Source organism: Typha latifolia, chromosome 2 (assembly GCF_019914945.1).
Source record: "Typha latifolia isolate L0001 chromosome 2, TyphaL0001v2, whole genome shotgun sequence".
Classification (NCBI taxonomy): Eukaryota; Viridiplantae; Streptophyta; class Magnoliopsida; order Poales; family Typhaceae; genus Typha; species Typha latifolia.
The window spans coordinates 14,477,698-14,505,153 of NC_133087.1; the positions used below are offsets into that span (position 1 = coordinate 14,477,698).

At 38.1% G+C, this 27,456-nt stretch overlaps 4 protein-coding genes across 4 annotated transcripts; all 4 read right to left on the reverse strand.

The window, feature by feature from the left end:
- Positions 1–578: 578 nt before the first annotated feature.
- LOC140782651 (PGR5-like protein 1A, chloroplastic) lies at positions 579–9,247 on the reverse strand. The gene is made up of 11 exons (XM_073129343.1): positions 8,950–9,247; positions 8,431–8,546; positions 8,248–8,344; positions 8,044–8,144; positions 7,117–7,173; positions 6,071–6,147; positions 5,200–5,251; positions 4,021–4,131; positions 3,836–3,933; positions 3,675–3,750; positions 579–825 (listed from the first exon to the last, which is right to left on the reverse strand). Exons 1-10 carry the CDS (start codon positions 9,161–9,163, stop codon positions 3,681–3,683), a joined length of 993 nt encoding a protein of 330 aa, XP_072985444.1. The 5' UTR covers positions 9,164–9,247; the 3' UTR covers positions 579–825; positions 3,675–3,680.
- Positions 9,248–10,824: 1,577 nt separating this feature from the next.
- Positions 10,825–12,764, reverse strand: LOC140781658 (leucoanthocyanidin dioxygenase-like). Its single transcript, XM_073127740.1, has 3 exons — positions 11,929–12,764; positions 11,372–11,719; positions 10,825–11,254 (listed from the first exon to the last, which is right to left on the reverse strand). Exons 1-3 carry the CDS (start codon positions 12,441–12,443, stop codon positions 11,035–11,037), a joined length of 1,083 nt encoding a protein of 360 aa, XP_072983841.1. The 5' UTR covers positions 12,444–12,764; the 3' UTR covers positions 10,825–11,034.
- Positions 12,765–13,639: 875 nt separating this feature from the next.
- Positions 13,640–22,259, reverse strand: LOC140781657 (phosphoglucomutase, chloroplastic). Its single transcript, XM_073127739.1, has 22 exons — positions 21,873–22,259; positions 21,590–21,655; positions 21,474–21,518; positions 21,256–21,348; positions 21,049–21,101; positions 20,059–20,110; positions 19,889–19,957; positions 18,947–19,015; positions 18,133–18,255; positions 17,991–18,043; positions 16,235–16,313; positions 16,078–16,142; positions 15,936–16,003; positions 15,748–15,866; positions 15,564–15,638; positions 15,331–15,446; positions 14,724–14,865; positions 14,526–14,607; positions 14,396–14,442; positions 14,180–14,257; positions 13,979–14,084; positions 13,640–13,885 (listed from the first exon to the last, which is right to left on the reverse strand). The coding sequence occupies exons 1-22, from the start codon at positions 22,062–22,064 to the stop codon at positions 13,818–13,820; spliced, it is 1,860 nt and encodes a 619-aa protein (XP_072983840.1). The 5' UTR covers positions 22,065–22,259; the 3' UTR covers positions 13,640–13,817.
- Positions 22,260–23,581: 1,322 nt separating this feature from the next.
- Positions 23,582–26,168, reverse strand: LOC140780893 (uncharacterized). The gene is made up of 3 exons (XM_073126598.1): positions 25,789–26,168; positions 25,613–25,689; positions 23,582–25,508 (listed from the first exon to the last, which is right to left on the reverse strand). Exons 1-3 carry the CDS (start codon positions 25,943–25,945, stop codon positions 23,967–23,969), a joined length of 1,776 nt encoding a protein of 591 aa, XP_072982699.1. The 5' UTR covers positions 25,946–26,168; the 3' UTR covers positions 23,582–23,966.
- Between the last annotated feature and the right edge of the window lie 1,288 nt (positions 26,169–27,456).

Consider the following 27,456-nt stretch of genomic DNA (forward strand, 5'->3'; position numbering starts at 1 on the left):
TATAATTGCATCTTGTGCAAGTTTCTTGATCCCTCTTAATCCTATGTAAAACTACCAACTGGAGGGTAACCTTAGATCTGTTGCAAATCTTTCTTGATTCTCTTTCTCTTGATAAAGGGAAGATATTAAAATCTCCTAAGGGATTTCCCACCTACCAGCAATATTTTAGTAAACGTGAGCATCATTAGAAATTGAATCATCATATGATAAAATAAAAGATTGTTTCTTATTGAATATATATATATATATATATATATATATATATATATATATATATATATATGACTTGTTATTCACATGCAAATTTGTTCGGACTCCCAGCAACGAGCCAAAGCAATAATAAGGCGTCGCATATCAGATAAAACTAGGATCTCTGTTCAAAGTTTAAATTATACACGGTATTAAAAAAAAATCTTAAAAGGCAAACAAATCCTAGTTGTTCTTCAAGAAAGAGTACTTATAGCTAGCTGCCTTCACATTTTGAGAGAAAATGTAAGTCCATACAGATAAGACTATCAGCTTTCAGGTTTGATTACCATCAATAATTAGTATAGACTGCGAAATCCTGACACTTGAAATTTGAGAAGCTGTCTTTTATTGATTTCACTATACAAAGAAAAAGACTTTCATGAAATTTTGCCTCATTTTTATCACCAGATTTGTCCACTCAAAATAACTGTAAATAACTACATTGCAGTAGGGGATATACATGTATATCGAACTATTTTAGGAAGCTACTCTTGAATAAACTACAGTGATGCAGTCCACCGGATCCCACCACGAGTGCCATAGGTTTCATATACAAGTAGTTGGAGTTTGCTGCTCCTGTCAGTACAAAACAGCCAGGTTATTCATTAGAAAATGTGAAACACTTTGCAGTTAAAAGTCTGTTTGATTTTTGAAACCCTTTAAAACATTTCAAAGCGCAAAATATACTGCCGTTGTTGTGCTCGGTTCAGCATGCTGGAAAGCTATGTAATGAGCAACAGTTTCCTGATAGGATATTAGGACACAATTTACACCACTTTGAAGGCTTACGCATCACCTTTAATTGTCCTTTTCTTTTCAACGTAAACTATACTGCATTTACACTGGTAGATGGCATCATATATAATAAGAGACAATCAAAAGCAGTTTGAGCTCTCTAAATTTTCCATTGTTGTTAACTCATAGGTATTTTAAGCAGAATTTGGTTAAAGTTGCATCTAAGAAGAACATAAATTTGTTCTGTACAGACATGTAATACTTTATATGTGGTGAAGTAGGCAGTGTACTCTAGTCTCTGCTAGTTTTTCATGTTAACACCTACATGGTAGACGAAGTCATTTTAGTTACTTTGGGAAATAATATAAACAATGTACCTGTTTCGCTAAATGGCACACGCCACCATTTGCTGCAGTGCTTTAGGACCATATGCATGGCAAGATGCATAGATAGTAAAGTTGAAAAAATTACTCAGTATTCAATTCATAAGCAGGTGCAATGAATTAGTTGGCCAACTGGACAAGCTGTTTCGATGATTCAATCCCGTGGCTACTTGGGTGGGAGGAGGCAAGCCTTAACATATGTGACACCCTCTAAATCTGACTATGTTAGAAGGAATATAAATAGAAAAAACATGAGAGAATGATAACTAAGATTCCATTGAGGCAACATAGGAAATTAGGATCAATTATACTGATGTTAATGCATTATAACTCCTAATGGTGCTAACAGTAAAAATCAATTAGGGCAATTCAACACATAGACATGATCATCACTGTCCCAACTTTTACCAACAAATTTAGGGTTGTTAATAAAGAATTGATGAGAAACTTGGAAACTTAATATCATGAAAAAGGGTACATTAAGTATGATTTTCAGCAAATTGGCAAACTTTAATAACCACAAGTATTCTACTAGATCTTGCTTTTAGGAGCTGAAAATTAGGCTTTGCAGCACTCAAAATAGGTGGAGGATGTAGCTCAACTTTTGAGCACCACAAGAGTGTGGATAAGGGAACAGGAGGGCCGACTATCTTCTATTGGTAGTAGAAAACAAGTCGCAAACATTGAAAGAGTAGAGAAATGACTAATTACGATGTTTGACCCTTATCCAAAACATCCAAGTAGTGATAAAGGAAAGGTTAAGAATATATTAGAAGAACTACAGGAAGCAATCATTTTCCTTGCCGTTATATAACAGACTGCATATTCTCATTCAACTTACTGCTAGCATATCTAATTACTTGAAAACCCAACCAGCAGATAGGTGTACAGCATTAACATAAATCAAAACATAACTTAAAATTTCAAACATTTACGATATTATCAATAAGCCTGGAATAGATTATCATGACATCTATAAGCTGTAAAAGACAATAAAATTAAAAATTAAAATAATTTATCAAGCCAAGAGAAGTTATATAACTTGTCATGTGTTTAAAAACATGGATGGCCGTGCGACCGGCACGGGACATGCTGGTCAGCACTTGCCATGCTGCACGACACCCCTCCTAATAGCTTCGCCATCGACCTCGTCGTCGAGCTCACCCGAGCTCGCGTCGGGTGCCCTAGCCGAGGGAGAGGAAGAAAGAGATCGAGAGATCGAATCCGCAACTTAAGTTTTAACCGATAAACCCTCTCTCTCTCTCTCTCTCTCTCTCTCTCTCTCTCTCTCTCTCTCTCTCTCTCTCTCTCTCTCTCTCTCTCTTTCTTCCCCTCCCTCGGCTAGGGCACTCGATGTGAGCTCGGGCGAGCGGCGACGGCCAATGTGGTACATTTTTCTCTCCTTTTCTTACGGTACGACCGGCAAGTGCTGCGGCACGTGCCGTGCCTGTGGCATGGCCATCGTTGTTTAAAAGCACTGGAGTAGGGAAGATGAGTTGAAGGGTTCCTATAAGATCTACAAGCTCCATAGGCCTTAAGAAAAGAAATACCATAAGTTGAAACAAGGCTGTTATGTCATATTAGTCAAAATTTTGGCATTTCATAGTATGGGCAAAGAACAAGATTTGAAGAATCTTCATGTAAACTGAAAGAACCATTGCAACAGGATCAGAATTCGAGGGAAATACTTTGATTTTCTTAAGTACTCATTAGAATGTTCTTGAGAATATTTGCATGAATTCTTCCTTAATTGAGTAAATGATTTGAAAAATTACATTAGTTGGAGTAGTTGGTGGTTTAATTGTGAATAAAAGATAAAAAAGGAAACATCATAATTGTGTAGGATTAGCGTTGAAAGAAGTGTTACTTATACTGTTAAATCATCCACAGACTTCTAACAGTAAAATAACAAAGGATTGAAGGACTATTTTCAGTTTACGCACATAAATGACAATTGATTGCATTTCTTTTGTCCCATACAATAGGTAGGATGATAGTAAGGTTAAAAGGCCAATTATGATAATAAGAATATGAGAAGGATTATCATCATAACTCATAAGAACAGTGAAAGAAGCAATATCTCAATAAGAGGAAATTACTTATGAATAAAAGAAAGGATCACCTCAGGTCTCTCCTCTAGAATAATTACATTATTACTGTTATTACTTTTAATTTTATAGCAAGTTATAATTAATAAAGATTTCATCCAATTTATAAATAGTTTTGTGGTACTACTTCTACATCTTTGTACCCCAAGAGGCCAAGATACAACAAATACGGACATAAGAAAAATGATCTCTTTTATACCTCTGCTTATGCTTCACTTGGTTCTGGAAGTGTGATTAAACGTGATGACGAGTCGTACACCAATGGAGTGCTACAGCTGATTAAAAAGACATCACAGTGGTAAGATCCAAGGATAGTGTTTTAAGTAATCTACAGAAATATGTTGCTAAAATAACTCTTACTTTGAACATTTCACAGTATTTGTCGAACCACCACTAGGTACTGTCAGTATAGTCCCAAAGAAGGAAACGTTTTCTGTACCGCAGTTTGGACATGGGCCCTAACAATTCAGTATATCTATTAGATTTTTGCCCTTGCACTAACTGAATTTATAAGTGGTAAAGTATAATTGAGACAAAAGGCATACTTTTAAAATTAAAAAGTCCTTCAATATGGCACTTGTAATTGCCTGTGCTGACCAAAAGATGAGAGGCAAAGCAGCAAACCATGTGAAGATGAAACTGAAAGGCTCTGGCAACTGCATTATGACAGAGAGCTCAAAGGTCAATAAAGCAAGTAGAACTACAAAGGGTAATTCAGAGATGTGTTATATCCAAAAGTTGCATAGTAGGAACTTGGAAGTAACATTGGTAATTCATTAGGAATAATTATGCACATGAGCTCACATTGGAAAATATATATAAATAGGGACGCCCACCAGAAAGACAAGAAGGACAAGGCCGTAGGATTTAGTTAAGGGTTATTATCAGTACCATGATCTACTTTTTCCATAATGTGACTAGGGATGATTAGTATATCTATCACTTATCTCTTGAATCTCTTCATGTGTACTGAACAAAGTAGCATGTAGCTAATTCCTAAGACATATCAAAGTCACTAACATCTAGTCACCAAAAAGATGCAGTTCCATATTCTTCCTTCATGAAAGTCAAGATCCTTTAAAGTTTATATTAACTTTGCTTCCCCTTTTTTTAGTGCTATAATTGTGTTGTTGTTAGGTTTTATTGCTTATTGCCTCTGCTAGGCAGTTGAGTACTCCTATAAGATTCCTCAATATTTGTACATATCATATATTCCTAGCTGAGCTTCATTATCTATAATTATGTTAATTAGAGTTAGCCAACTCAGGTTCCTGAACATTTGTACTCCAACTCCGATGGGATGCCTATTATTTACAGAAATTAAACTACATGATTCACAAATTTCACAAGCAGACCGCTTCTGTTTTATAACTCCTGATAATTGGTACACATTCTGTCCTCTAAGCATAACCACACTCATTTTGCACCATTATCGTTAATCCTTCTAAATAGTTTGAAAGGACTGTAAGGCGGCTGATAAGCTTTTCCATGTTTTCAATTTTTTCACTTCATTACTAAAAAAAAATATATATCTTTCATTCAGATTGTATGATCAAATTATGAAGCGAGGGACTGCACATTTTAAAATGAACCAAATAACAATAATATGATGTTTAGAGACTGACAAGAAGAAACTCAACATACTACCAGTAGCTTGCTTTTCAGGAAAACTTGTATGCTTCATAAGCTGAATTTTATCATATAAACAAGAATATAGACCTCACCTCCATAAGATATGTGATCTCAAAACCTGTCAAATCATCTAGGAAGAAGAACCTGTAAAGGCAAAGTAGATACCAAAGGAGAGAGTTAGTGAAATTGGCTATCAGTAGACCTCACCAAATTCAAGTTTTAGATCATTTTGGAAGTACAAATTATCTTATACTTCTGAAGTGCTTGCCTAAATTAGATTACTTGGCAGACATATCAGATTTATTAGTATTACTATGCCTAGAAAATTCTGAGATCAGTCATGTTGACATTTGCAATGTTACCAAATGGTAGTCTTTTTCCCTATAAAATTGTTATATAAAATTTTTTGGCATGCTGCATATTACAACTGCAAGGATGGACAATGTACAATAAAGCCAAAATCCAAGCCTTGAAATAAGAGGGCTGATGATTTCTTATTTCTAGGGATGATAATCTCTAGAACAACTTGAAATATGAAGATCCATGAATTAGTTGCACACTGTGAGTTACTCGCAAACAGCCTGCATCAGTACTACTATAACAAGGTTACAAACTTACAATCTACAGATAGTGCATGGCATACATGTTCTCAACTGTCTATATATACTTATTTATAATAATTTCTTCAGATACTTTCCTTCCCTAAGATTCCCTAAGATGAGATGGCGGTAGAGGAGGCTTGGATCAAAAGTTGTAGTTAAACTTTAACTATATTTAGAAGGCTTATGAGATTGGTAACATTTTTCAGCCAATTCAATATACCAGTGATGTATTTATTTATTTATTGAGAAAATATACCAGGATTAAAATCTAGGAAACAAAAATGCTAAGAGAACAGGTAACTCCTATAATTCTCAGTCAATGAAGCCTTTGATGAAGTATGCAGTATATTAGACTACTCACAATGTTAGAGCCACAACAGCAGCAGGCACATTCAATAGGAACATCTTGAAGTAGTCGACCGTCAAGTCACTATAGACCTGTAAGAATATAAATTGCATCATGAAATCAACTTTACTAAATAGTGAATATATTTTGTCAAAAAATAGTGGGAAATGTCTGCAGTAATTGTAAAGGTGAATATTTTCAAACACAGTATAAACATGTAGGCATATCTGACCACCTTTATTAGATCAAGAGACCCCGTGGACTGACAAATCATTTTACATGATAATAGCTAAGAGAATTTGTTACATTTCTATGTGTCTCAATGTCAATTTGCTGAGTCTGATTAAATATTTCCTATATTAATTGACTGGAGTTGCAATGTCTCAATGGACTATGAATAGGTTGATCTTGTGAGCTTGTTACTTTGGTTCATGAACCAGCTCTTAAACATGTGTGTGAGATTAATACCACAGAGCCTATGATCTTTCAAGAATCAAAAGTATACTTAATTCTCATATTATTCATCTTTTCTATTATCAACTTTATTTGGCTTATCTTGGAAGTTGGTCTTACTAGTGAGCTTCAAGTTTATCTTGTCTGTTGATGAAGTAAAAACAAGCTGAAGTAGAAGAATGCGTACTTTTAGCTGAAGTACAAGAATGCTTACTTTGCACACAAGTATGAAAGAAGCAAGCAAAAACAACTCAAATTTGTGTCAACTTTGCAAACTGTGTGAAACCATATATATTTGATTTGCAAGATCAAAGTATGTTCTACTATCCACAATTCAAATTACTTGCTATGGGATCTAATGAAATTTTCCAAATTTTGTTAACTGATATATATTTCATTTGCACTTGAATCCCTATATGCTTTGGTTGGCATCATTAGTCAATGTAAACAAGTTTTTAGGAAATATAACGACTTTACTAATAAGCATGCCATCAAGTAATGTTGGACATCTGAAGAACTAGTATTATTTCTGATGACACTAACAGTGTGACTACTAATAAATGAAGTCCAACACTAGAAATAAGTTCAAAAGTTTCACTAGAATCTACCTTTCTACTACGAAGACTGCATCGGGGACCTTCCTGCACAATGCTGCTCCCTTCTTTCTAGAGAAGTAAAAGGAACACAATTTAAAGAAATCTAGTGAGATATACAGTTCAACAATTTATAAAATCTGATGCTACATTCCCTTTTCCTCAGATAGTATGATTAAATTGAAAAAGAACTAGGAAATACCAACAGTATTCTTTATAAGATAACTAAATTGAACTCTGTGTTTCTAGTTTCTAGATCACAACCCAAACTAAGGTCTTAAGTTTTCAAAGTCCATAAAATCATACATAACTTGTGCAAATATCAATACTAAAAGATCAAACTGTCAAGAAATGCTATAACAAACTGTCATGGCATGTTCACATTTTGTGACCAAGATGCAATATATAAAAAATACCTCGATTTTCCTTGTTTTAATATAAACAGATCTACATTGCTAAAAGGACATTTTGCCTTCATAACAAAAATCTCACGTCTAATTGGTATATTCTAGTGGAGACACCCAGAATGCCATTTAGCCACTACTTGCTTGAGCAGTTCCACTGAACTGATTGTCTAGAACTTGCCCCCCCTCCCCCCCTCCAAAAAAAAAATCCCCAAAACAGAACCTTCATTAAAACTGGAAAGATGCAGGTAACAAAGTTTTAACTTAACTGTTATAAGTTATGTTTCATGAGAAGAAAGAGAAAATAAACTAAGCAATCTAATCATCACTGATTCATGATCAAACAAAAAGTGATACTATGATATATTGATCAACTTCATATTTCATATTATCTCAGCCGACAGTGCTCACAGCAATAATCAAGCTCAGAAAAGATCATATTTGAGGTTAGATATATACGGGTTAAAGTTTTAAACTAAAAGAATATCTCTTGGCTTAGTTCTAATTAAATGTTTCACCCAAATAGAGAAGTGCAAACCTTTAATCTCAACTTCAGTTCATCAAATTCAACATCTGTCATTATGGGATTGCCAGACACATAAGCCATGGAAGCTTCCAATAGCTTTTGTTCGTCTGGACCTGAAATAACAGAGGTAAGGTAAACAGCAACAAAAGGCTTCAGAAGTAGAAGCTTCTAATGATAACACAGAAGACAAGATTTTCTTGCAATGACAGGACATACTTAGCATGACCACACTGCTTCCTTCCCACATTAGTTCTTCCTTGAGATTATCAAATTCTTCGTTAGACATAATTGCCGTTTTGTCATAATAAAAAGCCTGAACGCACACCACTTTGTTAGCTAAAAATTCATCCAAGATAATAATTGATCACCATATGATGATAATGCATGTAAGAAGAATACTTGTAGTGCTTGCAAGAATTCCTGTTCAAGCTCTCCAATAGACTTTTTCTGCTTTTTGTCTATGCTGCAATATGGAAGGACATTGCTATCGACAACTTCATCACCCTGCACCTGACCTGCAATTGGAACTAAGAGTTAGAAACAAAGTAACCACTAATTATATGACTGACAAATTCAATACCACTTTTTAAAAAAAGGAATACGTGCGAGAAAGTAGAATATTATAACAGAGTTACCTGAACATTAGACACATCTCACTGTCTCAAATAAAAAAATCCAGGTGTAGTCAACTACATCTAGTATGTGATTATCCACTCGCTGGACTAAAGTTCAGATTAGTCCAGAAAAGATTTAAGCTCAAGGTTAAACATTTGCAAAACCTAATTCACTTCTCCAAACAGAGACACATTCTCGGAGATTCTCGTGCGCCACTAGTCCAAAGCAAACAGCGCAAAACGAGAACTTGTATAACAAAATCCATCACCGACCAAGAAAGATTCGAAGCAATCGAGGCCTAACCTTGCTGATCGGTGGCTCGGATGCGGCGTACCAAGAATGCTCGGCCAGGACGGCGGCGCGGGAGCCGGATCGTGACGGTGGAGGAGGAGGAGGAGGAGGAGGCGAGAGGAGAGGGTCTGAAGAGGAGAGGGCGAGGAGGGTTGGAGGAACGGAGGCGGGAGAGGAGGGAGAGGCGAGGGGAGAAGGGGGAGAGCCAGGCTTCGGAGGAGGCCATGGAAGAGAGGAGAAGAGATGGTTTGTGGGAGAGAGGAGAGAGTGGTGGTGAAGTGAAGTAGGGAAAGATAAGGAGAAGACGTGTGGAGGGAAAGCGGGGGAGGAAATCTGATACTTTCTCGAGTGTCCGACCGTTGCTCGAGAGATATGGGATCGGATGAGTGACCAGGAAGACCAAACAGCTTTCCACATTCCCACCCACTGGGGTTCTTTTTTCATGTGAGTACCTACATTTTGATCTTATTGAGAAAACTTATTTCCGTTTTTCATAATTGTGACAAACTTTAAAACTATCAAAAATATTATAATTGTATTTTGACTCTATCAGGATTCCTATTATAATTATTTTTAAATATAAATGACTAAAATATTTTTTTTCTTGATATTGGAATGTAAATATTATCATTAAAATTTTTTTTTCTTGTTGATATTAGCAAGTAATATTATATAGCTTTCGAATCATTATATTTATACAAGAAAAATATGATTTTTTTTACTAATCTAAGTTTAGTTTTAACTATAATTTGTTAGATTTAACTAATAATATATCCTTCTTGAAAGAGCTCAATAATTTTCATGGCAATAATAATATTTTGAAAGTACAGTGACAAAATATGTAAAAATACCTTATATAGTTATATAGTTATATATATATATATAGTCTCATATTTCAAGTGCATTAGTTATGGAAAAGCCTCTGGATAATCTGTATGAATATTTTCAGTATATTCTCTATTTTTACGTAACTTTTTATTAAAAATATAGAATAATATGACGTTTTTTATGTACCATGATTATCTTTGGTGAAGGCAAACACTCTTTATTTTTCACCTTTACGTATTTATAAATATACTCCTGCTGCAAAAAGCAAAGCAATTTTAATGGCAAAGAATATAATTACGTTAAGACTCTATGAACTATTGATTATTTTTATATGCATCTCATCATCTTCTTTCTATTCAGTACACTTATGACCTCCTAAAGTATAAAAATCCTATCCCATAAATTTTGACGCTCTTAATAAAAATTATAAAGTGATAATTTTATCCTTAATTCTTCTCTCTTCTTTTTTAAATAAGAGTAATGATTCCTAGAGACTCTAACATTGATCAGATGAGACTTACTATGTCCTTTTTAAATTAAAAAAATCAAATAGATAACTAAGGGGAGAGATATTTTAGAGAGTTTTTATAGTTAAAGGTGTCAAATTATCAATGTGTTATGAAACAAAACTTAGGAAGTTGAAAAAAGAAATAATAGTTTAAGGAGTCTAAGCCCACTCGCAACCATCAATTGTTAGTCACAAGTAACAAGAGTATTGTATATCTTTTCCTTTTGCATTTTGTTAATAGGGAGTTTCTTTCATTAATTTGGTTAATTAAGAGGGAGTTATCGTTGATAACTAAAATTGCTATTAGGTTAAAATTTTAGACATAACATACTTATATTCAAATTAACATCTTAATTTTTCATCCTATACTAATTACCAGCAACATTTGGGGTACCTTCTTAAGAATCTTTAACATTAATACTCTTGGTTCGGAGTCGTACTTGGATCCTCACATACAACCATACATACAAGTGCAACGTCTAAAGTATAAATTAAGGAATTAATTAACATATCGCTTAGTGGGACAATTATTTTTAATTAGCTGGATTGTGTTTTGACACTTGAAAATAGCCTTCTTCAGCTAATGATATTTTATTGTCGACAATTTAAATAAAACACTTCAATCAAGCCCGACACGAGCTATATATAGATAGCGATTCAAATTATAAAGACGACGACGCAGACTTGAAGTACTTCAAGGTAGGACACAAACATATTAGAAAGCAAGGAAGAGAGGGATGTGTAAGTAGAAAGGCTTCAATTTATTTGGTAGCAGTGAAGTCCTCCTGGGTCTTCTTGAAGAGCTTGTGCTGGATATGCTGAGCGAAAGTGCGAGGCGGGAACTTCGCCGGATCCTCGTCGGTCACCGTCTCCGGGAGCGGCTTCAACACGATCTTATCCTTGGGCGGCTCGCAGAATATCGCCCACGAGATTCGTACCTTCTCCTTGTTCACCACCCCGCGGTGGAGGATGCTCTTGTACCTGATAGGTTAAAATCGCCGTTCTCTATTAGCTTCAGCTTTTAACAGAGTCACTGATTCAAATCCTGCTGACCTTATCTGTGATTTCAAAATATAAAGTCTCTGAGCTTGGAGTTACCTTCCATTGCTGAGGATCTCAAGGGTGTCTCCGACGTGGACGATCATGGAGTCGGGGACGCACTTGGCGGTGATCCACCGGCCGCCGTAGTAGACCTGGAGGCCGGGGACCATGTTATGGAGGATGAAGGAGAGGGAGCTGATGTCGGTGTGCGCCTCGACGCCGAGGGCGAGGTCAGGCTGTGGGCACCTGGGGTAGTAGTTGATCTTGAGCTGGAGGAGGAGGTCTTCTTGGCCGCCGAGCTCCATCTCCAGCCTCTCCTTCTCTAGTCCAAGACCAATGGAGAGCATGGAGAGCATCTTGCTCACCACCACCCTCAGCTGCTTTCCAAACTCCTCCGTCACCTCGCTACATGACCAAACTTAATTCTCAAGATGCTTTTGAAAACTCTACAGATCGGGACTTAGAAGAGCTAGCTATTGGTAAACCATCAAGAAGCTTTTTATAATACGCCACAAATACTAACTTCCAGGCTTATAACAAGAAGATAAATAATTAAAGGATGAAAGGAAAAGAAGAAAGATTAAAAAGGAGGAAGTGTAAGTAGTTTAACATACACGTAGTCAGCAGGATCCTTAGGCCAAATCGACATGTCCGACTTCTCCTGCGGATAGATGAGATGGAAGAAGTAATCCTGCCATTCCAACCTCCCACACGCATTATTGGCGAGCTTGCTCCCATACCCTTGGATCTTCCCCGTCGACTGATCATTCGCGTACATCTCCTTCTGCTCGATCGGCAGATCGAAGAACTCCTTCCCCACCCTCCTCACCTTCTCGATGAGATCGATCGGTATCCCGTGGTTGAGGATGTGCATCACCCCCCACTCCGTCGCCGCCTTCTTCACCTCCTCCACGCACGCCGCCCGCACCGCCTCGTCGTCGGAGTCGAATCCCTTGAGGTCCACCACGGGGATCTGGAGCCCTCTCTCAGCCGACTTCTTCACCTCCTCGAAGGCGTCGCCGAGGTCCTTGCGCTCCGCCTCGGGCCGGACGTACTCTGTCGGGATCGCCTCCATGCCGCTACTCGCCAGCCTCTCCACTCGCGCAGCCGCCACCACCTTCGTCGCCATACTCTCTCTCTCTCTCTCTCTCTCTCTCTCTCTCTCTCTCTCTCTCTCTCTCTCTCTCTCTCTATATATATATATATATATATATCTTTCTTATCCTTGTAGTACTTCTTCCAACTTCTATGACTAATTTGTATACCTTCTTGGAGTATATAGGAAGTGCTGTTGGGCCATGAGGTAGGTATGTAGATATTTATACACACACATATGGAGAGAGGGAGAGATGGGAAGAGAATAAGGTGGAACGCCGCATGCTACCTACGCCCATGCATGTAACTACCCCCGCCTAACAGGAGGAGGACACTTGACAGGCCACGATTGGCTGGAAGAATCATGTGACCTCCTATCGTTCACTTGAACTACGTGAACCACGTGCATGGTCCAACGCACGGTCCAAACAGTGATTGGAGGAGACGTAAGCCGTTGATTTCCGAATGGACGGTAGTGATGGACTCGCGGGAGGGTAAATTTTGTCCGGAAAGGGGTTAACGGGTTTGACTGGAGGATTTGGGAGGTGGTGGCGCGAAGAGCAGGTGACGGAGTCACGTTGCAACTTACGGTCGCAGTCCAAGCATTCAAAACTGCGACGATTTGCCGTCGTTTCTAGGAGTGGGGGAAGTGAAAGATTTATGAGTTCCATTTTGGGACAAATTTGGAGATCTTACTTCAAAGAGACATTTATGAGATTTATTCTACTTGCTCAATGTTAGATAAGACATGGGACAAGGAGAGATGGTGACTTTTATTTTATAGAGTTAATAGATATATCTAGACATTTATTCTATTTGCTCAATGTTAGTGACCGATGCGCCAATTTATCCTGTTGATATGAAAAGGTTTTCAAATGCATCCAGGGAGGCAAAAGACATTTTTAATAGTTCTAACAGGTCTATATGTCAAAAAACATAAGTTCAAAAAAGATACATGGAAGATAATATATATGAAAAATTATGATAAAAAAATAATATAACATAAAAAATTATGAAAAATTATATGATAGTTTAGAAAGTCTAAATATAATTATTTCTTAATATGAATATAAAGAGAAATTTGCGCACAACAACCCTCAAATTAAAACAGCTAGCGAGTAGTCTCTGTCCAAACCTCTCAAAGGTACGAGGCAATTGAAACACAAATAGGTCGGTACCAATCATTAATTTGGATAACAGAACAGAGACGGGAGAATATGTAGTCTCCTCTTTTCTGGGAAAGAAGTGAGTCCCATTTTTAATAGCAAAACTGAGTGATTGTTGCATCGCATAATAAAAGACTAGTACTCTGCGTAATGACTTCTTTACATTATTACTTTATTAGCAAAATGGACGTGCCATCACATAAAATAAAAGAATATACGTGCTACCTAGCCATCCATGCAGCTCATGTAATGACTGTAGGCTTCTCCCTGCCGGTAAATTCCTTCAGCTTTGATATCGACAATGCGAGGTCTGGGACAAGGCGTTTTTCAAGTCAAAAGATATTTAAGAGGAAAAGATGGTCAATTCCATTGCTAGTAATTAGCATAGCAGGAAAAACATTACCTATCAAAGGCTTTAATGCTGCTTGTGCATCCACATCATGCTTGGAGACATCGGGCTCGAATTGTTCAACATATATCCGTATAGTTGCACCGGCCGATCCAGTACCCTAGTAAATTTTTAACAATTTGAACTATAAACTTATAACCAGTTCACCTCAATGGAAGTGGAACTATCACTATCAAAATAGTGAAATAAGTGTACCGAGAGACGATAGATAACCCTTGATCCATCTGTGAAAACAAATCGTAGGCCTTGCTTGGATGCTACACTGCCGTCTACCTGATGTATTGCAGAGTGGAAGTTGAATAATTCAGTTTTCTTTTTCCAATTTGCATACAATAGTTTCATTATGTGTCTTTCGATGAATAATTAGAGGTAGAGAAGGTGAAAGAGCTTAAGTTAGTTTAGAAAAGTTACAGGGTCAGTGTAGGAAAAGTCATCTGAAAATTGAAGAGTATAATTTCCTGAAATAGAACATATCAATAATGTCAGAACATTATTTAGGCAAATAAGCATATGAATCCTAATAAACTTTTACAAGACACACCATATTGTTCTCCAGGCTTGCTTGTCGAGATAAAGTCCCTAAGGTGCTGCATCATTTTATTTGCTCCTTCCGATTCGCATTCCTGAACAAGATAAGTCAGGTTCACATCATGACCTAAAACACTGGAGCAGATAACAATAGCAGATAAAGAAGCACTGTGTATAATTTCGTTCCAAACTACTAAAGGGAAATGCTTACTTCGTAATCATATCGAGAAAAGAAGTTCCTGCCATATTTTGCCCAGTGCTCCTTAGCAATATCTTCAACAGAGACTAATTTCTCTCCAATCTTTTTGTCCTTGTTTCTGTACGCAATTATGGAAAGCCAAGCCAAAACAGCCCTGACAAGTATATATGAATAACTAAAAGAGTATAGAATATGCAGCTGAATTGTAAGGTTCAACTACAATTTGGAATTAGTTTGATCAATAAGGACCAAACAACAGCCACAATCAGCATGAGATAATAGTGCTCTCGACATAGCAAGCACAACAAAAACTACTGACTCAGTCTGATGATCTAAGGAAGAGAAACGTCGAGTTAGCTCAATAGCAGGACATTGTTAAAAATCTTTGCACAAAAGATAGCAAGATAGTCACTCTTCTGACTTCTGAGTCCATTCTTTCTGAGGTTTCCCAGAATTGTCTCCTTTCGTCATGCCATGGGATCTAATGGTAACAGACACCTACTAATCCTGAGTCTTAATATCATATTCAATTTCGTTACTTTATAATGAAGATGAAGATTTCTATTCTTCAACCAAAGTAACTTAAACTATTGTCTAACTTTCTAATATAAACTCTTACCAGATGCCATCCTTCTCCCGGATGTGATCAGAACCTGTGCCAAAACTTTCCTCCCCACAGATGGACAACTTCCCAGCATCCATCAGATTTCCAAAAAACTTCCAACCAGTTGGAACCTGTGCAGAAAAGAACATTTTTTGAGAGCTGTATGTAATCAGCTATGCATGTGTACCTTATACCTACATGCTTCTAAAATTTGATAATGCAAGTCTATTATCTAATCATTCAGATACCTCAAAGAATGGAAGGTTCAATTTTTCGGCTACACGATCAAGAGCACCGCTTGTTGGCATAGACCTAGCAAGTCCCTGAAAGACTAATCAATAATTATTAACCATAGACGAGAATTTACAGACACCTGTAAAATGTAAATATAGCGAAAAGTTCAGGAAAAGAAATAAATATATTTCTCTTTACTTTGGGACCAGCTTGGAAATAAGGAATAGCCGCCTGTGCATTAGCGGCAATCATTGCAACAGAATCTGATGGTGTAACAAAGAAACGTCTTCCAAGAATCATGTTTCGATCACCATCACCTGAAAAGATTTTGGATTAAGACAAAGTAAAATAAGACATAGGTGTCTCAGTGGCAACAGCCTACACACCATCACTTGCTGCTCCTAGATCAGGTGCATCTGTGGTATACATTACATCAACAAGCTCCTTAGCATACCTATTCCAAAATAAAGAATATTTAATGATGTGCAAGTAAATAAAAAAAATTTAACCAAAAAAGAAATCTGATACGTCAGATTGGGGTCTGGGTGACCATGGCCAAAATCTTCAAGAGGCACTCCATTTAAAACACAATCCTGTATAAAAAAAACACTAGTTGTAAAGTTGGACAATCAAATGGAAGAAATAAAAATGTATAGCAGTTGAATCAAGAGATTGCATATCAAACCGGGCTAGCTCCAAGCCGTTCCACAAAGATAGGTTTTGCATATGCACCTGTTACTGCATGCATCGCATCAAATGTAAACCTGTTCGATAACATGGTTATAGGTCTCAGCTTAATAAGCTTTTCAAATAGATTGCAACCTTCTCAGCAACAAAACGCTTTGGATTCATAAATGTTAAAAGACTTATAATCTCATAAAAATATAAAATCAATACAAGGAAGAGTATTAGATAATTCATGTTTAAGAGTTGGAAGAAAAAGCAATATTAGAAGGAAAATCTCATAATAAAAGCATGAAGCGTTAAAATGGTGGTGACATATTTCAGTAGTAGATCTTCAAATTAATGTAGAAGTACTTAAGAGACAGAAAGTTTAACAAAGCAGTATACCAGTAAGAATCAATGGATCTAAGATGGGAACATTAACTACAGATATGTATGAGGTGTTACTCATACTACAAATTGAACGAAATGATATTAGTTACAGGTAAGACAACCTAGATGATTGCGTGCATTTCTCCCTTGACAAGTTTCCAAAGGGAAGTACCATATTTTTCTTTTCTTTTTTGGATAGATCATGAGGACGTAGACTAATTGTAGGTTAGACAACTTGATCAACCCTCCCAAGCAACAAGTCACAATGAACTTAAACCTTGCGCATATAGCGCTCTTATACAAAATCTACCAAATTAAATATCATCTCAAACACCCACTTAGGGATTCAAACTCATGACCTCAGGATTCCATCAGGGCTACAGTTGTCGGCCTACCACATATTGTTAACTCCCAAAAATTCTCCAAATTAAAGTGTAAGGACACAAAATAGTGTGACTCCATTAATCTGTAACCCTTATGTCAATATATTGGTCCCTAGGAAGGAGAAGAAACTACAAAAAAGTCTTTTCATGAACAAGGCGTCTGTTGAACCTTATGCATTTACTTTCAGGTATGAAATACTGAAGGAAAACATGATGTCTTATGCTGTAGAAACCAAATGCAGAAGCATCACAAAGTTCACGAGCGCTCTACACATTAAGCAATTGAAGCTGCCATATCATATTTCAACATAATAGGAACAAATTTTTTTTCTCCTTTTTTTGTTGTGTGTATTTAATTGCCAAACAATATTCCATGGAAAAAAATTCTGTTTCTTTGTGAAGATCCAAACAAAATTAAATACAAATCAGTATAGGAAGATATAATTTTAACAAACCTAATAAGCACTTACACAGTTATGTGGAAAAAAAAGACATGATAAATTGCACAAAGATTCAAAGGATCAAATTCTCCATAGCTAGCAGGCAAAACATTCTCCGCAGAAATAAGTTGCAGATTTTTTTGTGTGACTTTATAAACAAGCCATAACGAACAAGGATTCTACTATGGTGAGCATATTTCACTTCTATCATTAGACCATAACCGCATATCAGTTACTTCAGAATTGGGATGTGCCAGAAGATCATGGGATGGAATATCACAAGCAAATATTATCAGGAAAACAGCTGTGTAAGAGATGTCCAAATAGTTACCCGAACGAGAGTAACTAAGAACAAACAAACATCAGAAGTAGGCAGTGGCAGACTATGTTAAAGATCTAACTATATCGTCCTCTATTGCAATATGAGGGCCCTTGCCTGTTGTAGAATTACTATTCCTTTTCATAGGAAATAAGGTGACAGAAATTGACATAATGACATTAAACAGGTTTGTTAATCATTGAGCCGTCCATCATGCTAAATTAAAACTTGATAACCACATACCTGAAATCAGATCGAGAAAGAAGACCTTTGATGAGCTGAAAATCAAACACATTCTGCAGAAGTATATTCCACATCATCAGACGATTTGAAAATTTAAGAGAGCATTAAGAAGCTATGAGAATTTTCCGTGCTTCAGTCTTACCTCCATTAACTCCAAGTAATCTGAAACAGGGTCTACCACCTCCACAGAAAAGTTGCCATAATTGGTAACACCTAGACTGGATAGATCAATATCAGGTATATCTGATATTTTTATTTCAGAAATCTGCAGGCAAAATGTGAAACTTTTTACAAGAGCAACATATATAACAAGAACTAAGACTTGAGATATTGTTAAACGAATGCACGAATAGGAGAAAAAGACAGTGTTTGGTTTACATGTTTTCTCCTATCCTTGGAATTGCAAAAAAAAAATCAAAATATTTCGATCTTGGAACCAATACTAAATTGTATGAAGCAAAGGCACAATGATACACATTAATACACTTTGATATGCCTCCCTATTTACACCTCTAGATTTTATAAAACCTCACCTACAATGTATCAACCGGTAATGAGAGATGCAGGAGATATGTAAATTGCTACCCATCAATAAAACTAGACAAGTAAACTGACTGGTTTGGATCAAACTGTGATTTGACCCAAATAAGTAAACCAAACCAAACCAACTTGATAACCCCACATCTAGGTAAAATGCTGATTCTGTCCCATACCCATCAAATGTGGAGCAGCGACTAAATATAGCCTAAAATACAATCAATAGTTTATGGACTTCACTAGAGCATAGATAATTAGAAGGGGTTCCATGCATCATAGAACAAGATCAAATAGAATGTTAATGGAACAGAAAAATCATCAAAAATAAAAGAAAGATAAAGTTAATGGGATTTATAAGAATATTATGACTAGCATTAAAGCAAGTCAGTTGATACACATGAATAGATGTAGGGACATACCGAAAGAGTGTTACCGTAGATTTTGTCAGTAATTGATTCAGGTGCAGGTTGTCCACTGCTGTAATTAAACTGAAGACAAGGAAAGCAGAGAAGAGTGATCAAAACACTACTCATCTCCAAAATAGTATGTCAGTATGCAGATTTTCTAAAGAAGAGGAATTAGACATGGTTATTTATGATAATTTAGTGTTGAAACATTCAGACAGCAGATAGAGATGAAATACTTTAGCACACTAAACAATCACTTATTCAAGCTTTACTATTGTTAAGATAGCTAAATTATGAAGCTTAAAATAACTTAGCGAGGACATTCCCAGTCAAATAAAAGGGCAACAGTTTAGCAAATATGGATCTGACAAGGTCAACAAGGAATTGGGTTTTTACCAAGGTCAACTATCTAAGTCCCCTTAGTACATCAGCTCCCAGTTGGTTTGAACTAGGAAGCAACAAGATAGCTAAGGAGATTTGGGTTTTTTCTTATTTATCAGTTAAGAAGTGCAGGACAAGTAAGATGACAAAAGTCACAAGATACTAAGGCCCTCATCTTTTTTCATCATCATTCAAACACTTTACATGGCACCTACAAATGGAAGCTCCAAAATATCAACCTTGTTTTAGTGATCATTATTGGTAGGTGCTACTCCACTGATTTAATAGCACAAAGCAATTGACTAATTACTTAACCTTTAGTACATTGTTCAGAGAGACTTAACTTCAGAAGCTGATTTCTCACTATATTTTAAAGCAATTAATTAGATGCTCAGATATTGCACTTAAATTTCAAATAACCTGACACCTTTAGATTCACAGAAATTTCATCCTCACATAACTTATGATATCCTTGTCATGAAATAAAATTACAAAGCACAAACTGCTGAAATTTCAGTTGATCACTCTTAAAAAGAGAGAAGAAGAGTAGCACAACTTGTGTAGCATATTCACCTTAATGCCCCAATCATAGTCCGGACCACCAGGATTATGGCTTGCACTCATGATAAAACCACCATTTGCCTATAAAAAAAATGTCAAATTTAAAAAGAAGAAGATGGAAGATGCAAATCACCTTAAGAGACACCACAATAGAGGTTAATGAGAGTAAATGATATACACACCTTCTGTTTACGTATTACTGCAGATACAGCAGGAGTTGACATGATACCATCCCTAACATCACAGCATTCTATATTCAGCTTACATCAATACATCTTTTCAAACAATAAGTGAGGCTTGAGAAAACAACTTTCTTCAGAAACAAAGAATTCAAAATAGTGGGATGAACAAAAAGGATAATTTCTCCTATTTTTTGACATTATGCCATTATCACTGCAGGTATCAGAACATATAGAGCATTTATATTTGTAAGCAAGTATGCACAAATTATATTATGGAAGGTCATTGTTATAGTCCATTCTAAATGGCCCACGATAACCCAAAACTTGAGATAAAGGGTGTAGGCCAAAAAATTCATAAGTAGTTGTTAATGAAGTTGAAGTTACCAAATTTTGAGGAGTCTATCAATTTGATTGGTTGACTCAATTCTATGAGGTTTGTTGCTAAAATTGATCATTTCTATTAAATCAGGTGAGACATTAAATCTGGAATCCAAAAAGAACACACAAAAAGAAAGCAAATAACTAGAAAGGTTGCTAAGGAAACTTAAAATAGCTTTATATAATGCCATACAAAATGACAGATTTGAGCTCAGCTCTCAGATTTCTCAAAATATTCCTATTTATAAGTAACTAGATTAATCAATATTCTTCCAAATCTTTAACAAATAATCCCTTTTATCCTGTTCCATAATGAGAAGATGAGGTTTTGGGACTTGTGAAAGTTTTCGTCAAGTTATCAGTTCAGCAAAATGAGTACAGTAAAAGAGACCCACTGCTCATATATGAAGGTTGTATCATGCTAACTGTTTCCCCCTCCCTGGCCCAAACACAGGAGCCCAAGTGAAGCGAAACTCGAACTATTATTTCAGACCTTGATTAGTCAACTGATGATATGACAAATTAACGGATAATAATCGTCAAAAAGAAGAAAAGAAAAAGAAAAACTACAATGACTCAAGAGTGATGTAGATAAAGTAGCCAGTCACTCACCTGCCAACAAGAATTTTTCCAACACCATTTCCAGCAGCAATCTTGATGATTATCTGCATCCAAAAGTAACACCAAATAGAAAAATGGTAATCACAAAACCAATCAAGAACTCAACCAGAAAACTAGGAGCAGAGGAAAGGAGAAAATCAACTACTGAACTCCAATTTTTTCTCCCTAGTCAACGATGTCAGGGCACATATAATATACCTGTGCAGCCTCTCGGTTAAAGTACCGCCCATCACCTCCCAAAACCAGCAATCCATTCTTGTAATCCTCCAGCGGCAAGGAATTAAACAGTGCCTACAACACACATACGAACACAAATAAAATAATGAAAACAATAAATAAATAAATTATCTATCAATCTTTCGGACCATCGAATTCCCAATAACTAATAGGATGCATCAATTCACCACAGACACTACCTGAATCCAGTTTGCCAAGTAATTCTCCTGCTGGAAAACCTTAACCTGAACCAAAAACCCCAGATCATTCAGTTAAACCCATCAATCACAGCAAAACCCAACTGAGAAAAAGCTACCTTCTTCCTTAATCCGCTAGTCCCAGTCTTCTGCCCTTCTACTGGCTTGGTGGGTATCGACTTGATCTGCATGCAAACCCCAATAAATCACTAACCAAACAAAATGAGAACCAAAGGAGACAGCTTGATCGATTAAATCTGCTCACAAACCCCATTAAATAACTAACAAATCATTGAGAAAGAAAGGAAAACAAATAACAAAAAAGCTTCATCGGCGTGTGATCCACCCGAATACATCACTAACCAAGCAAAAAACGAAAGACAGGAGAGGCAGCGAGAGGACCTTTATGCTTTCGGCCGTGGACGGAGTGGAAGAAGCGGTAGCCTTGACGGAGAACCTCAGGTTTGGCCTCCTAAGAGAGAGGAGAGGAATCCGGGAAGAGACCAGCACCGCCGGCGACGAAGAGGAGGGAGAGAGAAGCTTCGAAGAGGGGACGAGGGGATGCAACCTCATAGTAGGCACCGACATTGCCATTTCTTGCAAGTATGGAGAGAGAGATTGAGAGAGCGATAAGTGGCGATAACGAGGTGGTGGAAGGGGGAGTAGTCCAGTAGGAGGGGATCGGATGCGGCCGCGGGACTTGGGAGGAGATACGCCTCGTGTGGTTGAAACCGAGGACGGAGGAGATGAACGCCACGTGTGCGGGAAAAAGTCCTCCTCGGAGATCAACTATATATAATTTTTATTGAGGCTATTGAGTATTTGAGGCCGCTCGTGTCATTTTCAGCCAAAAGACTGTGCCACGTGGCCTTGAACCCGACCAGACTACTCCGAGCTCTAATGATGGCCCGTGGTTTGACCCGCTTAGATTTGGAATCTAAGGCCCTGCCCTGTTTGAATGATTCAAGCCCAATTGTCTGCAAACGAGGGGGGAGCTAGCCATGCATGAACAAAATGAGATACAATTTTCCTAAATCCGAATAAGAGGATTAAATTTAAACGGGTAAAATTTCTTTTGATAGCACTAATTGAATTAAAATACTTTCATTATAATCTTTTATCTACAAATTATATTAATTGCGAAATTTATTCTCTTTTTTATATATATAAAATATTATTAATTACATTATTATAACAGATAATACTTTTATAAGTATTTCTATATGATTAGAGATATTGCATCCACTCCCCTAAATAAAATTCCTAGCTCCCCATTCAGATCCTTCTTCTTTGTTTGTATATCCTTCGTAATTTGTATTTACATATATACCCTTTCAAACCTTCTCATTTTTATATAGATTCTCTTCGAGTTTAGTGTTTTATAACTATATGTTACAATTTGAACAATTCAATAGATAGCAACATGAAGGGAAAAAAAAAAAGATCCACTTCATTGAGAGTAATATATGTAAAAATAAAGATAAGTATGTGTTTTTACTATTAAACTGATTTAATTGTTGGTTAAATTGCATAGAATCTATGCAAAAGTAAAGATTTTAAAGGGTTTATCTAAAAACCAAATATTATAGAGCCAAATTGATACGAAACCCATCTAATTTACCATGATTTATATCTCTGGATTCCACTCACTTGAATGATGAGTTTATTAGCGTTGTCTAATCACACCGACCAGCCCAAATAAATCATTCATAAACATCATATCATCCTAACAAATGTCCATTTAGCAAGATATAAGTTTAACGTTTTCTAAATTATTAAAAAAGTTTTTCAATATTAGCTTCCAAACAAACCAATAATTATGGTAATTATTTACGAAAACAATCCTCATTGTCCTTTATCTATCCTCAGAGGTGTTGGAAAACGAAGAAACGATACACAGAGAACAATGCAGTGGTCCCAAATAGGTGATATTAATCTAAATTTGTTTGGTTCCTCCGTACGTCATAGGATATTATTCTTAACAAGTAAAGTTTTCAAAATCAAGGAGATGCCAATGTGGCATGGTCCATGTCCTTCTCTTAGTACAATCAAACACTATCAGTTCAAAGACAAACCACCCACCATTGAAAGAAGTAAAAAGAAAGAGGAGAGAAGAAGAATAATAATAATAATAATAAGGTAAATTTACATTCTCCCATTGATATGGTGACACCTCTGATCTTCTTCCTCCTCCTCTACGTACGTACTACTGCAAAGAAGGAAAAAAAAGAAAAAGAAAAGAAAAAAAATTTCCCCCGACAAAAGCTAACAGATCCAACCAAACGACATCAGGCTCCCAGCAAAAGCCCAAATACTTGCAACTGAAAAGAAAAAAACGCCCATCTCTGAAAAGGAGAAGCGGAACAAAGCGAATCTACCATCCTCTTTATACAGACCCCTAACGTGCTTACCATATATATGTTCTCATTTTTTTTTTTTTTTTTTTTTTTTTGTTCAATGTACATCATACATAGTTACAATACCATGTATCATCCATCACAATCGATCGACTAAGCAAGCACCGGACGACCCACGACACGCCACGTGCGCATCGTCCCCCGCGCCTTGATTTCCGAGGGCCGTTTCCGTTATTTGTATATGTCGTGACGTCAGCGTGAGCAGCGCAGCGGCGGCGTCCCCGAGGAGGTCGTCAACGATAGCCTCGCCCACCTCGGCCACGACGCCCTCGGCCTCGCACGCCACCGCGGGGTGCCGTAGCACCCGGCGCACGTTGGCCTCGGCCAGGTCCCCGGCCACGAGGGCGTCGATGTCGCCGAGGACCCGGCAGTCGGCGGCCGGGAGACGACGGATACCCTCCCACACCTCCTTCAGTACCGAGGGCGGCGCTGGCGAATCTCGCCCGCCTCCCGCTAACCTGCGCCTTCTCTCGTCCTGGAGGTCGTCGAGGTTCTCCTGCACGAGGTGGAACAGCAGCCGCCGGTTCCAGCGGTGCCGGAGGGGCCCGAGGAGGTTGAATGGGAGCTCGAGCTCGAGCTGGTGGAACACGATCGGGTCGATCCGCGATCCCGTGCATCTGCCGCGGGATAGGATCGAGCTCACGTATCTGTACTCGGGATCTTGCTCCTGCGGCACGTGGCTACTCTTTTGTGCGCATCGACTTGTGGTAGTACCACTACTGCTAGTTCCTCTCTTGATCAAATCCCGCGGGGGAGTTTCACTTCTTTGGGCCGAAGGGAATCTCTCGCAGCTATCCCTCTTAGTACACTTGGCTGCCTTCACCCCCACTTGGTCTCTAATTGCGACGGGTGGCGGCGGCGGTGGTCGCGATGGCTTTACTATTACTAAATCATTCTCCAAATTATTCTTGGGTTGGGTTCGTAATTTGTCGTCGGCGGCGCACACTACGCTCTTCATGGGTGGTCGCGTCCTCTTCGATCGGATTCCATTTTGATCCCCATTGGCTGCTGCTCTTCTATTAGTGACGCTCTCCTTCACCTGCTTCACGATCTCGCGGGCGTAGTGGTGGCTCCTCGGGCTCTTATTCTCGTCCAATTGCTGCCTCCCAAGATCTTTCATCTTTCTAGGCTTTGCGGTATATAAGGATGGAGATCCGGGTGATGACAAGTCTTCGCATAGGTTGTTCATGTTTTCCTTGTTGTTCATATGTAGTGAAAGTCTCGGTTCGAATTCCCACGGCCTCACCGACGATGCCCTCGGTGTGTCCGGCAACGAGCGAGATCCCGCGTCGAGCCTAATTTGCGGTAGAGCCGGCGGAGAATTGCAGTTTAGAATCCTCAGAGGCTGCCGTTGTGGTTGTGTCGGCGATGCTTTCTTGCACTCCTCACTTGCAATTGCTTTCTTCTTTTTCTTCTTCTTCTTCTTCTTCTCCTCTTCTACCATAACTGGCGTGTGGAACCCTGTGGTCACCGGAGACATCGCCGGATCCGGTAGCCCGTCGAGGCCCATGAGCCGCGCGACAAGGCTCGGAGTCCTCGGCGTCTCGGCCTGCGTACTTCTCCTCTCTTCTTCAAACACCACCATCTTCTTATTGGTAGTTAATTGTATCCCAAGCTCAAACTAGTAACATTAGAAAAGAAAAAAAAAATTTAGCCATCAAACATGCACATATATATTAATTCCCAACGATCTATATAACAAATGGACAACTCTAGCAGACTCACAGGAACGTCGTAAAACTCCGCCGCCGCCGACGATTTACCCTCGTCGAGCTCCAGGCTGTTCCTCGGCGCCTCGACCCCTGAGTCAAATTTCCAAATACATCACACGCTCACACTAACTACAAAAAAAAAAAGAAAAAAGAAAGAAAGAATCCCAAGCAAGTCATAGTAATCCTCACCTTTGGTATAAGAGGCAACTCGCGGAGACGAATCCGGCGGCGCTCGACTAACGTTTCCCGCTGCGAAGAGCAAGTGGTGGAAATCCAAGTAATGCAACATCCCACTCATGCATCCAGGGCTCTCCTTCTCCCCTCTATACCACTCCGATCTCCCCATTGCAATCTTTCTCTCTCTCTCTCTCTCTCTCTCTCCCCCTCCCTCCCCCCAAAGAAGCTAGCTAGCAAGAGAAGACCACTACTAAGAGTTTAATTAAGAGGGGGAGCGGGAAAAACGGATCGGCTTAGATGAATCTTTTGGCGAGAGAGAGAGAGAGAGAGAGAGAGAGAATAACAAAATAAGGTTGGGGTGGTGTCATTGGGGTTGGGAAAGGAATTGCTACGTAGCAATCAGAAAGTTGTTATCATCCCTTATCTCTTTGCCCGGGTGGGGGGGACCCCATAAGGTTCCACTTCGGGAATTGGGTGATGACGATATGACCACGAGACACCCATGGCTCCCGTACCGACGCCCACAGTAAATGATGGGGCCGATGACGTGTTGCTCTCTCGCGCAGCGACCGCAGCCATCCGACGGTGGCCAACGACGGCGTGATTATATATTTACTGCGGTGAAAAAGAGACGTGGGGTGAGTTTTCTTTCTTTCTTTCTCTCTCTCTCTCTCTCTTATTTTATTTCGGTTGGATTCTTTAAATAGAGTTTGGAAGGATTCATTTGCAGCGGTTTAATTACTGCCGCACAGGGAGAACGTGAGACGGTCAGGAGGAGAGGGGAGAGGAAGGGGGGGTGTTGTGTTCTCGTTTTGAAATTTTGAAAACCAACGGGGATCGTACGGAGCGGAGGAGGAGGAGGAGGAGGAGGGGCCGATGTCACGATTACGCTCGTGATATGTTGGTTGGTCTGGTAGGAATTTTGACAGTTGGTTACCTATGTATGTGTGAATAATTCTTTTTTTTTTCCTTTTAATTTCTTTTATGTAGGGTGGATTGATTATTAGCGAAATCCAAGTGTTGGTCACCACGCTACAGTACTTATGTATAATGAATTTAATGAGGGTTTGATTACAAGTAAGTAAAATGAGGTTTTATCTTATGATGTCACTTAGTTTTTTTTTTTTTATAAAAATACTTTAAATAAAATATTCAGCCAAAATTCATGTCCGATCAGCTTTCAATTTAAAATCCAATTTGGGTCTAAATCTGACAAAATTAAATAAATATAAATTTAATTCTTATACATATGTAATTGAATCTGATTCATGTTATCCATCGATCGAACTAATGTGAAAGAGTACTGTTGAGGATACGTGCCTAATATTTGAATCCGCTTTCAATATGCTGAGGATATATCGTATGAAAAGCGACAAGGTTAAGTAAATTCACTTAACCTACTAACTCGAATCAGTCAAAAGTACATGACGAGTTTAACTGAGTCAGCAATGGAGCACCTAACCAGTTAGGTAGATCAAAGAAGAGGGAATCAAATGTATGCTGGTAGATAGATTGAGACAATTAAGTACTGAGGGGAGTGAAAGATGGATAGGGGACCATGAGAAAGAAAGCCCATGTAATTGGCCTTATATATAGCAAACAGGTCATGAGAGCTAATTAACTCTTCCGCCCCCCGACACCCTGGCCTCAAGGGAGGGAGAGAGAGTATAGTAAATGGTG